General features: G+C 48.2%; 1 protein-coding gene across 2 annotated transcripts in view; it reads left to right on the plus strand.

Annotated features, from left to right (window-relative positions):
• Positions 1-349: 349 nt before the first annotated feature.
• LOC144161840 (uncharacterized) overlaps positions 350-18,268 on the plus strand; it is an 81,788-nt gene continuing 63,869 nt past the window's right edge. Inside the window, exon 1 of one of the 2 annotated variants that reach the window (XM_077692430.1) lies at positions 350-508. In XM_077692430.1, coding sequence (XP_077548556.1) covers positions 371-508 — 138 coding nt within the window. In that variant the 5' untranslated portion in view covers positions 350-370. Of the gene's footprint in view, positions 509-11,146; positions 11,239-18,268 lie in introns of those variants that run through there. The other variant, XM_077692431.1, reaches the window with a different exon arrangement.

Below are 18,268 nucleotides of genomic sequence, written 5' to 3' on the forward strand. Positions count from 1 at the left end.
AGCAAAAGAATTGAATAACGAGCGCAATTAGGAGGTAAACGGCAGGTGAAAAGATAGTCGTTTAAAGCAACTGCTAAGGGATGAAAAGAATTTCTTCAAAGCGACGTTAGAGTGCATTGTGGGTTCTCTGACTCAAAGAATCATCTATAATTGCTGACGTGCTGCTACCCGTTAAAGTAGCTATACGTTTCATTTCGTCGGGCCTCATTGAAGAAGGTTCAATCGACGATAAGCCATAAAGTATCTTATAGAGGCCATCGTGTTTATGTTTAGGCAACCCGAGGTGTTTGGGCCGCGTAAGGAGTAAAAAAAAGAGTAGTTCTTGATACCAAACGGGTGGTCAGCGACGTTAAAGATTGCCAGCGTGACAATGGAGCCGATGCGGCGTCGCAGCAGACATCCCGCCGGAAAACAGCAGACGTTCGTTGAATGCCCGCCCTTTTCCGAGTTCCTAAACGCTCTTCCGACTGTGCCGGACCTGCAGCATTCTCAAGCACACATTGCACCGGTACGTATTTCAGTCGGTGTTGCTAACAATTGGCGCAGTTATTGTTTCTTTGGAGGTAGAAGCTCACTTTGGCATGCATGCGACAGAATCTTCGTTTTAAATTAAAACTCACAGTGTGAAATTAAACGCACAATCTGTGGCTACGCCGCCAAATTTACCCAGTATGGAAGAATTACAGCGAATCAGAATAGGCCGCCGTTTTTAAACCTGAAACTCGGCGCCATTTCTATTAGCACAAGGCGTAATGAGCATCGAGAAAGCACACGATGTGTGAGTTATAAAAAAAATGTTTTTCCTTGCAGACAGGGATATATACGTTTTTCCTATGGAGGCGAACATCGACAATGCCCGTGTGTCGAGATTTTGTTAAGGATGCCCCGGTGATCGAAATTAACCCGGATCCCTCCACTGCGAGAGCCTTACAAACGAGGTGTAGCGACGGCAGGTCAACTCAAAACCCTATTCTTTTACAGCGAAGCTGTTTACATCCATCCCCTGTATATGCATTTCCCGTATGCGTTCCTAGGGGCGGCAGCCGAGCCGTTAAAGGAGCCATGAAGACAAAATACAAGTTGGGTTTATTAGGAAGACTGCCTAGTCCCGATAACAATGATACCATTATCATGGCAATCTTCGAACAAATAACGGAGATATTAAAGAAAACGTGTGAAGCAGTCGCGACCCCCTAGCCAATTTCCTGCAACTTTTCTATGACGTCACGGAACCTTGTTTGTGCGATTGGCGGCCGCCTAACTGACCTGTCGCGACGACAAATGACTGGACGTCTGTAATGGGGCCTCTAGTCCCATCTGACCGCATCACTTGAATGCTAACGTGCAGTTAACGCACTGAAAATCATGTTTTATTGTTGGCCCGTATGACGTCATTCTTGCTCATAACAAGTCACTGTGGCGCAAAATTTGAAAGTTTTTAAATACTTCTTGCTTTTTTTTTCGTTAAAAAGCATCTTTTGTGGCTGTAATGGAACTGAGTGAGATACTGAATCCTAGTTCTTTCAAATTAAACTAAGTTGTATTTTCTCTTCATGGCTCCTTTAAATGTCCTCGAACAGAAATCCGGGTAGGGAGAGGGGGCGCGGCCTCTTCCTAGGTGAGGGAGAATAGGAGAGAGTGCGGCGTCGGTGCTAGGCACCGCATTATAGAGCCGTGGAGAGTGGGAGGGTTCGGCGTAGCAGCACCGGAAATTCAGGGGAAGGGCGAGAGTGTGGCGTCGAACGCGACACAGCCGCTTCCGCCGCCACTGCCCTCGACAACACACAGGCCGGCAACACGCAGCATTTCCGCGCACTCCTATGGAGCTGCGTCCCGGTAAATCGAGTTTTGTTTTGTGAAAACTTCGCTGGGTAATCCACCAACACAATAATGGTTCGGTCCACCTTTTTTTAAATGCAGAGCATTTCAGTAACTCACGATGTCACCCGCGTTGACGTCCGTAGTCGTAGTCCGCACCCCTCCCCCTACACTATATATAAAAATACTATCCGGCGCCTTGTTTCGATCCCTCGACCCTGCGGGCGGAACGCAATGTACATGGAGCTCTGCCCACTGCGCCACAAAGCCGACACAGAATGGGTGGCTACGAACGCGCCTTATATCCTTGACTCATTCAAGCTACGCCAAGAAGCTGCTGATACAACGCATTCACTACCACCAACTCCCCAAACACTAAACGTTAACGCAATACACCCACCCCCTATGCGACGCATTTACTCGAGTCCCCCTCGCGGGGAGATGGGCCCAATTTTTTTCGAAAAGCTCTACCCCAACCGGAATTGTATAACGGCGCGCCTATCGCTGTTTACGAACGCACCCGCATTATAGTGCAGGGGGTACGACCTCCTCTCCCAATGCCCGCCCGCGTTAGCAGAGAGCAGGTTCACTCGGTCCTCCTACTGCGGCTAAACTGCTGCGACACAGCGGCCCGTATATACCGACAAGGGCACAGGGAGAAAGAAAGTAAATGTTTATTGAAAAGGAGAAGAGGTCGGCCTGAGAAATTGATCTTGGGCCTGCTACTTCGCTCTGGGGGGAGGGTACTGTGGACAGAAAGAGAAAGGAATGAATATGGGAGGTATGGGAAAAGACAATGAAAGCAACAAATGAACTCTGTACACGCAGTAAAACCAATAAACTTCTCACATACAACGGGTCGCTGAATCAGATGATTACAGTCCACTTTTCAGCCCATGACTATCGTCCATGAAAAAGAAAAAAAAAACTGCTGAGACATTATTTCGCAGTTTGTTAAATTTTGTCGCAACCTAGAGCCGAGAATCCAGAGAGGCGTGAGTAACCCGCATATGCCGACTGAGCTGAACTGGAGACGCATGGAGCACCCGCCGTGCTCCAGCCGCCATCACGCTTGCCCAAGGACCGACTTGTAAACTGCCTATACCAGCACCTAGGGCACCTCTGCACAAACCCAGAGGCCTTCTCCCCGAGGGCCCCACCATCATTTGTCGGGAAGCCTTCCGTCCCCTTATCATCTTCCTAGAGGAAACAAGGCCTATCCGGCGGCTGCAGTGTGATATACTAAAACCTCTTGCGCGGATTGCGGCGCACTGTCCGACCCCCGTGTCACATTCGAATGACCAGTCCTGGATAGTTCGCGTGCAGTCCGAGGACTGCCCTCGTACTGGGCGCCCCGTAGAAATTCGCAAGAAAATTGAGCCCTGGATCTCGTCCCGGGAAGTCCGTGGAGCGTCAAGGACTGATAATCGTGGAAGCCCAATGTTGTCTGAAGTGAAGGACAAGTGTTAATAGACCAAATTTAGGGGAAATCCCCAAGGTGGAGTAAGTTAGGAGTAAGTCAGGAGTAGGTGGAGTAACTTACCCCACCTACTCCTAACTTACTCCACCTATACTCCTAACTTCTAACTTACTCCTAACTTACCCCACATTGGGGATTTACCCTAAGTTTGGCCGATTAACACTTATCCTCTACTTCGAGTTGTTTATCTATTCGCTCTGGCGCTACAAACGGCTACCCTTCTGGTTAGCTCAGTTGGTAAAGTAGAGCGACTGCTCCGGTGAAGCGGTGGTCCCGGGTTCGAATCCTGGACCAGGGTGAATTTTTCTTCAACTGCGAAACTTCTGAGAAAGCTGTACGGAGCCCCTTATTTCACGGAGCCCCTCATTTCCCATTTTCTGATTCGCTATATATATATATATATATATCAGGGTGTCGAACCGAAAAAAAATACCGGTTCGGTTACGGTTCGGGTTCGGGTGAAATAATTTCATTCCGGTTCAGTTGCGGTTCGACAAAATCACGTACCGAACCGGTTCGCGAACCGGTTCGGGAGCTTGAACCGGTTCGCGAACCGGTTCGATGAGTTGAATTATCACTGAAATTAGAAAAAAAACATTTACTAGTTTAAAACGACCGTCAAATCAAAACACAAACTAACATTCAAAATGCTGCTGCTCCCCAAGGGCAGTGGCGCAATTGCAAACGAAACTTTAAACAATCACTAGATATTAAAAAAACACATGAAGTGGCGACGATTTACCACCTTCTTTATCGCTCAGACTTTATGTTGTCCTAGCAACTATTCATAAAGTCAACGCCAAAAGATATGACGGTGGGATATATTTTCTGTCCTTTCCTTTAACCAAGGACAGGATGACCACTTACAATGAAATCGTGAAGTGGTACAGACTAGATAGAAGGACTATGCCACCACCTCATCCGGGCTTGACCCGTGAGGAAGCAGTAATATATCGACAACTACAGACAGGGTCGTTACTCACCCCGGTTCTGCTGAAGCACATATGTCCGAGTGTTTATGTAAGTGACCTTTGTTGTGTGTGCCGAAAGGAGAGAGCCACTGCGGCTCACATCCTTTGGGACTGTGCCAAGAACCCGTAGCAAGCTACAACGATGACAACGATCCCGCCGCGGCTCGAGGCCGCAATGCGTTGCTACGATCAAGAAGTCCAAGCCCAGGCCGTCCAGCAGATCTCGGCGGTCCTCGAAAGGCAACGACCGAGCGAAACCGGAAGAAGGCTGCCACCCCAAAACAGGGGCAGGCGCAGTCGACCAAAGGGAGTAGTGAGGCCGCGGCCGGAGTAGAGGCGCCAACAGCCGGGAAGACGTCATGGCCGCGTCACGGTGACGCCTTCCTTACATAGGAGGGCTAATCGTTCTGCAGGCATTTTCAATAAAGTTGCTTCGCTCGCTCGCTCGTCCTTTCCTTTTTTGTTGAAATCGCAATTGTCGCTATGCAATCGCCCATCACGCTAACCTTGAAGCCTTAAATTTAGTCCTGCGTACTGGCGTGTTCAAATACCAGCGCTTAATACCAATGGCGCACATTTTTTATATTTGTAACAAAACAGAAAAATACTACAACAGGCACATAAATACTACCAATGAATTAGAATATTTGGTCACCCTGAATAATTTGTTAGCTGTCACCTTATCGAATGTGTTAGCCACACTTTTGTTAAAAGTAAGCTTTAGTTAACGCTCAGTCACTGCATTATTGCTCTGACCACTGCAATTCCTTTTGCGATACCGAAAGTGTGCATTACAATCAGTATGTCATCGTACCACCTGAACCCCTACCATCGTTCCGTGTGCTACATTGCGGAATCTTATAACAGATAATGCGGTTACAAAATGAAAGGGAAATTTGACACGCAGAGCATGAGATGGGACTTTTTGGATAGACGCTGTTTAATTCGTCCACAGCAGTACTCCCCTCCGGAACGAGTAGCAGTAGCAGCAATGTAGCGATTTGGGCACACGGCTTAGCCACTGAGCAGCTCCTGCGGTCACACTTGTCAAGTATTAATAATTTGCAGGTGTCGGACCTTTTAAACAAATTATGAAATGCAAAAAGTTTGCACACATCGGGTGTGAGCTTTCGCTGTTGCGCAGTGGAGCACTCCTGCAGCCTGATCGCTCCAATGAAGTCGCAGCTAGGGACGAGCAAAGTCGTTTTATTTCCCCTGCAAGCTACCGAGAATGACATTTCGTTTGGTCAGCTTGCACTACGCTCGCGCCTCCAGCAGCAACAGACCATTGCTACATTGGAGCTCATTCATTTCCCCTGTTGGTACATAGAGTGTGATAGTGTTCAATTGTCTGGAGGGGAAAGTACGCGTGCAAGTAAGAAATTGATGGTACGTGAAAGAAAAAAAGGCCTGAATTGCATTGACTGCGCAGTATCAACAACAGAGGGTCGTACCGTTTCGGCATGAACCGGTAACCGTTATTTCTTTTTCCGGTTCAGTTCCGGTTCGACACCCTGATATATATATATATATATATATATATATATATATATATATATATATATATATATATATATATATATATATATATATATATATATATATATATATATATATATATATATATATATATATATATATATATATATATATATATATATATATATATATATACACAGTCGAACACGGATATATCGAACACGGGTATATCGAATTATTGTCTATATCGAACTCATAAATTATCCCCTTGAAAATTCTGTGTAAAAGTATGGGAATTCGTACGTTTATATCGAACCGTATTTTTCCCGAGATTGGGTATATCGAACGCCGCGCGAGCTGGAAGGTGCTCTTCGGCGGTCGCTGCACCCCCGATTGAGGTTGAGGAGGATGTAGAGGAATGCGCGGGCATGGCGAAGACTGGCTCGCGGAACTAATCCCCCTTACCGGAACTAATTTGCGCTTGCCCAGTCGGGCCCCGCTACCGGCCGCCGTAGCGTTAGCGGACGGAGCCCGGTATGCGAAATCTCTCTAGGCACACAAGCCCGAACGCTCAGAAAATGTGACAGTGCGAGGTAGGGATGCCCCGACTGCGCACTTCCTTTTTTTTCGGCTGCGTGCGTTCCCGGCTTGCCGAAAAAGAGTTTTTTTCTCTCTCTCTCAATGGGTCTGTCTTCCCCCGATGTCGTCTCGGGAAAGGGTAGAGGGAGCGAAGGCGCTGACGGCATCCTCCTTCTTTTGCATTTTGCTGCTGTTTGGCGAGTTGTCCCGCACCTTTCGGAGATGACTGTTTCTCTCGGAGATGACCATCGCGAGCGCTTTGTTGGAGTCCGTTCAGAGAGCCTTGGAATTGTTACCTTCAAAGTTCTTGTGGTACGTGCGCGCTGTTCTTCTTTTGCGTGCGTGTTGTGCATGGTGTGCGAAGGCGCAGCGTACTGCTGGAATTTTCTAGTTGTGCAGCCTCGAGAAGATCGAGACCAGCGTCTTTAATTTCATTTCCAGGACGAAGAAGCAGGCCAAGATCAGCGATTTTTTTTTCACGGAAATCAAGCGTCCTGTTGCGTCGTGAGTGCGGAATTAGTTGTCACTCTTGAATACGACGATCGGTAAGTGATCGTCCGCCATAGGTGAGGTCTCAGAGCCCATATTTTTATATCGAATTTTTCATATATCGAACTATTTTGCGATCCCCTTGGAGTTCGATATATCCGTGTTCGACTGTATATATATGTGTGTGTGTGTGTGTGTGTATGTGTGTGTGTGTGTGTGTGTGTGTGTGTCATCGCGTGCACAGTTCAAGAATTGCGGAATTTTTCTCTAGTCCAGAGTCCCGCAGGGTAGGCAGAAAATTTTGGTCGTTAAAGGCGAGTCATTGATTGATTGATTGATTTGATTGATTGATTGACTGTGAGGTTTAACACGCCGACGCTGCACAGGCAATGAGGCGTGCCGTAGTGGAGGGCTCCGGATTAATTTTGACCACCAGGGGATCTTTAACGTGCGCCGAAATCTCGAACACACAAAGACGAGTCACCATTCTTGGCGGAGGGTCCCGTAAAGTAGTACAGCTGAAGCCTTGCTCCACGTCGTACACGAGACAGGGACCTATGTTGCTCGAGCAGCGGCAAATCGCGGGCAGACGCATGTGCTACAAGTGCTCGGCAGTCTCGCGCGCTGCGCACGTAGGGCGCAGTGGTGAATCCTTCCACCCTGTCCTGCACTTGAACCTTCTACCCCTGTCATACGGCAGATGTATGACATTTAGAGAAAATGTCATTCGCTCTAAATGTCATTAATTCGGCGCCACACGAGAATACCGAGATGTCATTTGAGACGAATGACATTTAGCGGCTAAATAAGGTTTGGGAGCTCAGTTCGGCCAAATGAGTAGCCTCGACAGCAGTGACGCGTCACTAGACAAGAAAATTCAATAATAAACCAAAGAATACTGTTTCTAAAAACTGTCAGTAAACTTACATTTCCCTCTTCGCGTTGTTGTTCAAATAAGGAAAGACACAAAAAAACTAACAAAAAAAAAAGAAAATCTCGTTCCCCGCGCGCGCTACCCTAATACGGATTTTTCGGGGACTTGTCTCGGCTTGTGATGTCTATGTTGTCACCTGAATCGGTGATTTTCTTATTTTTATTTAAAAATAATCCTTTGTTACGCTTTTTAAAAAAATGCTATGTGTGAAAACATTCTAGATGCGCTTCAAAAATAATTTTGCGGTTTTGCGAGCTCGCTAATTGTCACCGCTATCACAATCAAATGACATTTGTTTGGTCGTTTGGCACGGCCGAACCGAATGTCATTTACAGTTAATGTCATTCATTTTGAATGACATTAGATTTGCCGTGTGGCAGGGGTAAAGCCACGTTGAGGCTCAGACGATGCAGCACTCCTTCAGGCCCCCTGTTTAAGCGAAGGAGAATGAAGCACGAGCAAGCACCCGCGAATGCCTTGACCTTGACCGTGTCTTGACCTTGCTCATCGCCACGGTCAAGACACGGATTGTAACTAAGTTTAATAAATACATATCATCGGGCTTTCACCAGCCTCCAGATGCCGTCCTTGTCCCTGACTGGGCGCCTGAGACGCAACCGCTGGTTGTCCAGGCTTTTGTGGACGCCGGGGCATACGACTGCTTCGTCACCTCAGCCTTGACGTGTTTCTCCTACCCTGGCCTAAATCAAAGCTGCGCGCACGAGTCACCCCGTACACTCCCAAGCCTGCTAGCAGGTGGCCTGCAGGCGCTTGCATCGACTTTGACTACTGGGGACAAGCTGGAACTTTACACGGACTCAACGGCAGCGATTCGGGACTTGCGTCGCGTTGCGCGTTGTACAAGCCTGGCCGCACGCATTCACGAGATTATGGACACTTATGCATGCCCCGTCCGCGCTTCATGGATTCGCCGGGACACGCTTCCTGCCCACACTGTGGCAGATCGCGCCTGCCACCGAAGAGACCTCCCACGACCGCTACCACTACTTCGAGTATCTACCCAAGAGGAACTGCTGGTGGAAAAAGAGAACCTCCGCCGCGCCACGCGTGCTTTACTTCCGCCGCGTTGCACTGATTCCCCCAGTGGGCTCGCTCGCTGGGAGAGGAAGTCTTGCTGCGGAGGCTCGGAGTTGGGGTGGCGTTATCCCCAGCAGTTACTCGCGCTTGGCCTGCCCGATACCACGCCCCGTTTGCGGACACTTGCCCCTTCTGTGTGACTCCTGCGCCAGAAGCTGACGTTGAACATTTCCTGTGGACTTGTTCAGGTCTTAGAAACCCCAGAATCCAACACCTCCGAGGCACAGGGCTTCATCCTGGGAGACCCCCCTATCTTAAAGGAGCCATGAAGACAAAATACAAGTTGGGTTTATTAGAAAGACTGCTTAGTCCCGATAACAATGATACCAATATTATAGCAATCTTCAAACAAATAACGGAGATATTAAAGAAAACGTGTGGAGCAGTCGCGACCCCCTAGCCAATTTCCCGCAACTTTTCTATGACGTCACGAAACCTTGTTTGTGCGATTGGCGGCCGCCTAACTGGCCTGTCGCGACGACACATGACTGGACGTCTGTAATGGGGCCTGTAGTTGCATTTGACCGCATCATTTTAATGCTAACGTGCAGTTAACGCACTGAAAATTATGTTTTATTGTTGGCCCATCTGACGTCATTCTCGCTCATAACACGTCACTGTGGCGCAAAATTTGAAAGTTTTTAAATACTTCTTGCTTTTTTTTTCGTTAAAAAACATCTTTTGTGGCTGTAATGGAGCTGAGTGAGATACTGAATCCTAGTTCTTTTAAATTAAACGAAGTTGTATTTTCTCTTCATGGCTCCTTTAAGCGCTGGATATGGCGACCCCAGTACCGGTCGTCTCTTCTTGGCTTTCTGCGTGCAACTGGTGCAATGTTGTACCTATAAACCTCCCTGTTATGCCGTAGGGCAATCTATCACATTAAAAATAATAACAACGATACTAAACATGAGTGCTAAACCGGCTTAATTTAACTTTGAAGGACTACACTTTCTCCTAGTAGACAGACAAGGGGCTGCCCGTTCTACGGCAGCTTTGTGATACGGCTGGAATATAGACCAAGAGAGGCGACGTCGTGCTATATTTATTAAAACTACGGCTGATAGTTATCAATGATACCTGCCAGAATAAATTTTTTCCTGCAGTTGTTACTTAGTTGTTTGAGCAATCCAACGTCGTATAATTTCCGGATAGCTACAGCTATTTTCCGTAACCTTACTCCTCTCATAGAAGCCACCGTGCACGGGAGTACGTGTTTGTTTACAGATCCACGGAGAACTATGACAATTAAGCTAAACTCCGATAGAGTCGTGTTAGCGGCCAATTGCACGATGTTTTTTGTTTTGCTTTTTTTTTTCAAAAATGTATGCATTAGATTGAAAGCTACATCGCATTCGCGAAAAGGTTGGCTTCACCGCAAAGCCTATTCTTCTAGCGGATCTCGACGCTGTAATAGCGGTGTCTGTCTATTTACAGTCTTTTCCCACTCTGGATAGTCCGAGAGCAGTCTGAAACTTACCACGGCGTAGGAATATATGCAAAAATCAGAGCTCTTCTAACCTCTGAAGGGGGAAGTACAGCGAAGCTAGCATTCCAGTTGGATTTGCTATGTTGGGGTTTAGAGGATTTGTTATATTTAATTGCAAGGACAGTGTCTGATCTCTACATCACAGACTAAGGACACACACGATTGGTGGGTAGAGACAATGACGTTTTATTACAGGGCAGCTACGCCAATCACAGCGCATGGTCTAGTGCCCCGCACAGGTATCCGCCGAAGAGAGCGTGTCAGGGTGGAAAGCGGAGGTGGCGACGGAAAGGGTATAAAGTGCGGCTGTAACCGCACTCCCTCTGTACCTGGCCACGATTCACTGTGCAAACGCAATGTTGTAAATCCTAATTACAGAAACCATGCTTTCACTAATTTTCTTAAAGTCGGCTTCACCTGTTAGCGCGAATGCATTGCTAAAAAGGCATTCTTCCATGGGCAATCTAAGCCAACGCCTATCAAAATTTTCTTTTCATTTTAATGATTTTTTCACGATGAACACAAGGCGCTGAGCCAGTTATTGGCGCCGGCGAGAGTCGTGTTCTTCGATTTACAGTTTCGGACTTGCTCTGAATAGCCCACGGCTAGGCCTAGCGCTGAGCCAGTTATTGGCGCCGGCGAGAGACGTGTTCTTCGGTTTACAGTTTCGGACTCGGGTAGTCCGAGACTTTCCACGCCGTACGATATAAAAAACAAACGCCAGATTGCGCCTCGGGCAGCCCCCGGTGAGTCCGGGACTGGAAATCGAAGAGCCCAGTGTAGCGCCGCGATTACGTTGACTACGTGCTGCGTGGGCGACGCTGTAACGTCGCGGCGCTTTTGCTTCTATCGTGCAGTCGAGCTCTCCCGTCGTCGGCACTCTCCCGAAAGGTGGCGTTCGGTAAGCCTATCTCGGCCATTCTCGGCTTTGCAGCGGAGAGTTTTCTCGCTCCGCTAACGGCGTCAGACGGTCAGACAGCGTTCACTGCGCTCTCGCATGGCCCTTTCGGGGTAAAATAGGCCTATCGTCGTTTTCGGCGGCCGCTACCGCCACCGATACAGACGGGCACTTATTCGCATTCTGGTGCGGTTTTAAATGGCACCGAATTTTGCAGAAGAGGTGTCAGACTTGCCTTCCGGTCGTTGCCCGTCGTGCGGGTCGTAAGAGGGACGAACCGGTTCGACGTGTTGCGGCGGCGGCGGCGGCGGCGGCTCTACAATGCCGTACTCGTCGCTAGGCCTAACGTACCGCTGGTATCTTCTGTGCTTGTTTGGGTCAGCAATTCCATGCTCCCCATGGTCGACGCGCCCGCGTGAGCTTCGTGTGGCCTGTTAGGGTCCATGTCGTCAGCAGAATGCGGGACAGGGCCAGGTACCCGGTGTGCTAGCGAAAAAAAAAAATCACGCCATATCCACGGAATGAATGATAAGTGGGGCGAAGCTCGAGAGGGGTAGATCATCGGTAACCGTAACTCTCCCGTGAAAGTTCGCCCATTACATCATTAAGAAAGACGTAAGACTGTGTGCGTACATTGTACAAATCAACTTTTATTTTCGGAGTCAATGCTCCCAGGCCCAGACCTGGTGAAAGACTCCGCGCCATCGAGGACTACCCCGCACCTCACCACAATTTGTCAAGTAGGATGGGACACAACGGTAAAGAAAGAACTTTTATTTAGGGCGAACTTGTGCCCGAACAAGACGAGAGGAAACGAGCAAAGGTCCTTGCGTCTCGTTAGATCTTCGAGAACGACTGCCTGCGTTCGTGGCGTGATCTCTTGCGTGATCTCCCCCTCGCAGTGCACGTGCGCTCGCGCCTCCGTTGGCGAACACAGACAAGCTCGCGCTCCCGGTGCCGAGTTTGCGCTGCCGGTTGCAGCCGGTTCTTGCGCGTGCAACGCGGCCCACTTTGCGACAGCTCCGAAAGCATGCGGCGGTCACGTACCACGAGACACAAGGGATGGACAGACCCATGACTTAAGGAGCTTCGCCCCTAAAAATGCTTCACAACGACCCCGTGGCGCGGTGGTTCTTTCGGCCATGGAATACCTGGCCTGGGGTTCAGTATGCGGCAGCCTCGTGCAAGACAGCCGATGTGACGGCTTGCAGCTTCTGTTTTTTTTTTTTTTTTTTCTGATTTTGGGTTGCTTAAAGCGCCAAAGCTACAGCTGTGCTATGAGGCGCGCGCTGTAGTGAAGGGCAGCGGATTAATTTTGCCCACCTGGGGATCTTCAATGTGCGCCGATATTTTGACACAGTCGCTTTCGCTTTCGCCGCCGTCAGAGAAAAGACCACCGCGGTCGAGAATCGAACCCGCGACCCTGGGCTCAGCAGCGAATAACGGGCGTGTTGGTCGCGCTGCGGATAATTGAGTGCTAGTACAAACGACTGCACGGAACAATGTGAGAAGTTACATCGACAACAGCTCACACACGACGTATGAAATAGGGGGAGTATGAAATAGTGCCACGTGCTGCAAGATAGGCCAGCAAAACCAGTCGATAAGCCGGGTACCAGTAAAGAGCGGCACGTGGCAGATGATAGCGTGGTAATCATTGCGGGAGACTCTAACATGAAGAGCAGCGCTGCCATAGTGGAAAGGGTAAAGGGGGATAAGCGTGTGAAGGTGGGGTGCTTCCCCGGTCACACGATGCAGACGGTGATGACTGCAGCGAAGGGGCAGCTGGCCTTGTCTAGTAAAGCTAGAAACCTTGTGGTGATTTCTAAAGGGAGAGGAGGAAAAACTTGGCCAGGAGATAGCGAAGGGGGTAAAGGACCTGCGGGCGACGGCCCCAAATGTGCTCATTGCAGTCTGCACCGTGCCGGAGGTGATGAAGCAGGGCGTGCACACCGAACGGGCAGTACTCGCTGCTAACAGCGAGATCGTGAGGCGCGGCAGGGAACTTGCGCTTGAAGTGATAGACGTGAACAGGGTAGTGGGCAGCATTGGGTATAGGCAAGCTTTCCAGTGGGACGGGATTCACTTCAGCCCCAGGCTAGGAAACAAGGTGGGGTGGCGCTTAGGTGGAAGAGCGGTAGCTTTTTTAGGGGGACCCGCGCAGCTAAGGAAGGCAAACTAGGAGACATAAGGGAAGCAGGGGACACATGCACACTCAACGTTGGGAGACAGCCAGGCCTAGAGCTAAATGGAGAACCTACAGACGTAACTCAGAAAGTTGACAGAAGCGATTTAAGTGGAAACAATGGAGCGAACAATTTTGTAAAAGACAAAAATAGACCCCGTAAACGGAAAGGGAAAAACAAATCCAATAAATATTTAATCAGCTACTTAAATATGCAGAGAGGCAGAAAGCCTGACAAGTGGGTGGAAATTCCAAAGCAACTTGAACGGGAAGGAATAGATGTGTACGCTTTAGCCGAGACTCACCTCCGAGACCTAGAAACCCCACCGGTCATAGGCAATTATGTTTGGGAAGGTTGCAACATGACCACAGGAATGAAGAAACGGGAAGGCGTTGGCATGCTCGTTGAACTAGGGAGCGACTGGACGGCGTTTTAACTACAGCGATCGTATGCCCCTCTCATCCAGAAGCAAACCAAAACTGTGCATATGAAACACTCCGCACCTGGCCTTCTATGCTGGCGGAGCTTACAGCCATCCGGGACGGACTGCAAGCTCTCCTACCGGCACTTCTTGAAGCTCCTGGAAGTTTTACGGCACACATTTACACGGACTCAACGGCGGCCATACGGGATTTGCGACGTGTAGCCTCCAACTCGTCTGTCTCAAGAGACATTCATGACCTGCTGGACACGTGGCCCTGCCCTCTCCGACTGTCGTGGATACGGCGTAATACTATCACCGCTCATATTGCGGCGGATAGTTTCTGTCACGTTACGTCGGTTCCACGGCCCCTGCCCTTGCTGACAACTGACCCACATGACCAACTTGTCCAACTAAAGGAAGATCTGCGTCGCGCCACACGTGCTCTCATCCCACCGTGTGGAACAGACCTTCCCAGTGGGCTCGCTCGCTGGGAGGAGGTCCTGCTGCGTAGACTACGAGTTGGGGTGGCCCTCTCTCCTGTGGTAACCCGGGCGTGGCCACCGCGATACCATGCCCCGTTTTCCACGACCTGCCCCTTTTGTACGGCTCCTGCCGAAGAAGCCGACACCAACCACCTGCTATGGACGTGCCCTTCACTGAGTGCAGCGAGATCCCGGCACCTTCGCGGCACATGCCTGCATCCGGGGAGACCCCCCGATCTTCAGCGATGGCTGTGGGGGCCCCACCACCGCTGTCTTCTGGACTTCATCCGGGAAACGGGTGCAAACTTGTACCTGTAGGAACTGATGCCAAAGGGCATACTGTCGCAATTAAAAAAAAAAAAAAAAGACTGGCAGAGAGGGCATGAGAGCTGTAAAGAGCATCTATGGGTTAGGGGCAGCATAGAGGGGGAAAATACATGGTTAGGAGTTGTGTGTCTGTGTGCCGGAAGTAGGGCTAGGCAGGAAAATGAGGAAATTGTAAACTGTTTGAGAAGAGATATAAACGAGTTCAAAGATTCGGGCGAAATAATCTTAGTTGGAGATATGAATGCCCATATAGAAGGTTTGGATGGATACACAGGCCACAACGGTTCTCTAGTGATAGATCTACGTCAGGAAAACCGGCTTGGTATAGTAAACACGGAAAGCAAGTGTGACGGACAAATAACGTGAGAAAGCGGGATAACAGACAGTCCAGCATAGACTACAGTTTAGTCTCCGAGACAGTATACGAAAGGTTGCGAGAAATGAGGATAGATGAAAATGGAACAGACAGCTTGGGAAGCGACCACAAGCGGCTTAGCTTGCACTTTGGAGGCGCAACCCGGACAAATGTAGAAGTAGGTACAATAGAATGAACTAATTTGAACAATGAGCAGTTGAAGATAGATTGGAAGATGAAATCAATAAATACCCAGGCAAAAATTAGGATTACGACGAAATGATTGCGTTCATAAAGGGTGAATGAAGCAAAGGATGAATGAAGCAAAGCAACGAAACCGATGGAAAGGGAAGAGAAAGCCGAGAAGCTGGTGGAATAAGGAAATAAATGAGGCTATTGACCAGCGAAGAAAGGCGTCGAGAGAACATAGGGAAGCAAAAAGAACTGGTATGGAACCGGAGGTAGTGAAGGAGAAGTGGGATATGTACCGTGGTAAAAAACTAGAAGTGCAGAAAATGGTGCAAGCAAAGATCAAGCAGAAAAGCGAACAATGGATGGCAGAAATACGGAAGAAGGACAAAAGCGCATCCAAGAAGTTTTGGAACCATGTAAAATTACTAAGCTCAAAAAACGATATCCATCAAAAATTCCTGATTGAGGAGGAGGGGGAACATTTAGAAGGAGAGCACGCGTTGGCGCACATTCATCGAGTGATTAGTGAGAAGTTTAGGGCAATAGTGATAGGGAAGCCTGCACCGATAACATCAGCGCCGCAGAAAACTTCGGAATGGGAAATAAGTTTGAGAAACCTTGATTGGAAAAAAAGCAGAGCAAAAGGTTTCCCCCCAGACAGCAGTGGGCCCGGACGGAATACCAATGCAACTGATAAACTTGCTTGTACCTAAAAGTAAAAAAATCGTTTATGAGGGCAATAGATAGGGTGATAGAAGCCAAACAAATACCAGAGGACTGGCTAGAAAGTAGGATGGATTTAATATATAAAGGCAGAGGAGACAAAGCCAGTATTGATTCATACAGACCACTCACAGTAACGTCAGTGGTGTATAGTTGTAAACTTTGGGACACCTGCGTCGTAACCTGCGTAACGCGCCACCAGCCACGCGCAAATTGTCCTACTTCACATTCGTCCGCCCGCAGCTAGAATTCGCCTCATCTATATGGTCACCTCATAAAAGCTACTTAATTAATCTGGTCGAGTCCATCCAAAACAGAGCCGCCCGTTTTATTTCTCGGAACTATAGTCGCAATTCAAGTATACCCGCCGCGGTGGCTCAGTGGCTAAGGCGTTGCGCTGCTGAGCACGAGGTCGCGGGTTCGATTCCCGGCCGCGGCGGCCGCTTTTCTGATGGAGGCGAAAAGCGAAAACGCCCGTGTGTACGAGGTTTTGGCGCACGTTAAAGATCCCCAGGTGGTCAAAATTAATCCGGAGCCCTCCACTACGGCGCGCCTCATCGTCTGCGTTGCGTCGGCGCGTTAACCCCTACAATCAATCAGTCAATTCAAGTATCACACAGATTAAAATTGACCTTTCATTACAACCGCTACAAGTTCGTCGCATGGTCGCTCTTTTGTGTTTGTTTCACAAATACGCCCATAGTGATAACCCATCCCCGCTCCCCCTCGAACCCCCTTCACGCGTCTCGTCACGTTTACACAATCAATTCAGCTTTAAGCGTATCTATGGGGAAACACTTGCATTCAATTCATCGGCTCTACCTCGCGCCATATCTCATTGGAATGAACTTCCGGACGCTATCGCTTCTATAACAAACCATGACAAATTTCGTGAACAACTAAATGCGCATTTTTCCTAATCTTTTTACTTCACATGTGTGCTTCCCACATACTCGATAACCATGCTTTCTATCTCTGTTTACACATTCCTTGAATTTTTCTTTTGATTTGAGTGTTTATATATTTTCGAGGGTACCTTTTCATTAAAAATGTATAATGATGTCCTGTTAATCTTGTTTATATTTCCCTTTTAGAATGTGTTGGCTATATGCCCCAAGTTCCTCTTTTTTGTACGCCCCCCTTACCCAATGCTCCACCTGGAGCCTGTAAGGTTTTTATAAATAAATAAATAAATAAATAAATAAATAAATAAATAAATAAATAAATAAATATTCGTAATGCAGACGATAAAATCAGAAGTTCACGCATGGATGGAAGAAAATGAAATACTTGGGGAACTGCAGAATGGATTTAGACAAGACAGGCGACTGGATGACAATTTGTTCGTGGTAACGCAATGCATTGAAATTGCGAAAGCACAGAATAGACCATTATGGATTACGTTCTTGGACATGAAAGGGGCATATGACAACGTAAACAGAGAACGGCTGTGGAGAATGCTGAAACTCCAGGAATTAGATGACGAGATAATACAGTTCCTTATGGCAATCTATAAAGACAATAGAGTGCACCTTACATGGGAAGGACAGAAATGCGCCCAGCAGGTCAACATCCATCGGGGACTGAAACAGGGATGCCCTTTGAGCCCAATACTGTTTATGCTTTACATCACAGGGTTAGAATAGAAACTGGAAGAAAGTCAAGTAGGGTTTAGCCTAACCCATATGCTGCAAGGCGAAGTGGTACAACAGCATATTCCGGGAATGTTATACGGAGACGAAATTGTTCTTTTAGCTGATAACCAAACCGATATGCAGCGGCTAATAAATATTTGCGGGCTGCGGAAGCCACCGACCTCGGATGAAATTTTAGTGCAGAAAAATCAGGAATAATGGTTTTCAATGATGCTACCTACCACTGACGTAGTGCCTATCAAGCAAGGCGAATCACCCAGAGTGAAGGAATATAAATATTTGGGAGTGTGGATAAACGAAGGGGATAACTACTTAAGAACTCACGAGGAGCAACTTAGGGTTAAGGGAAAGCGAAATGCAGCTATAATGAAGCATAGAGCGCTGTGGGGGTATAACAAATATGAAGTCGTAAGAGGAATGGGGAAAGGAATAATGGTTCCGGGTCTCACGTTTGCGAATGCTGTACTCTGCTTAAAATCAGACGTTCTATCAGGCTTTGAAGTGAACCAGAGAACGGTAGGCTGTTTGACCTTAGGCGCGCATGGAAAAACAACTAACGAAGCAGTACAGGGAGATATCGGCTGGGCGTCGTTTGGAGTTCGAAAAGCACCGAGTAAAATATGTTTTGAGATGAGGTTGAGAGCAATGGATCAACGAAGGTGGGCAGGTAAGGTTTTTAGGTACCTATA

This window comes from Haemaphysalis longicornis, unplaced genomic scaffold (assembly GCF_048455015.1).
Source record: "Haemaphysalis longicornis isolate Haplotype H1 unplaced genomic scaffold, Haemaphysalis longicornis Haplotype H1 scaffold_12, whole genome shotgun sequence".
Lineage (NCBI taxonomy): Eukaryota > Metazoa > Arthropoda > Arachnida > Ixodida > Ixodidae > Haemaphysalis > Haemaphysalis longicornis.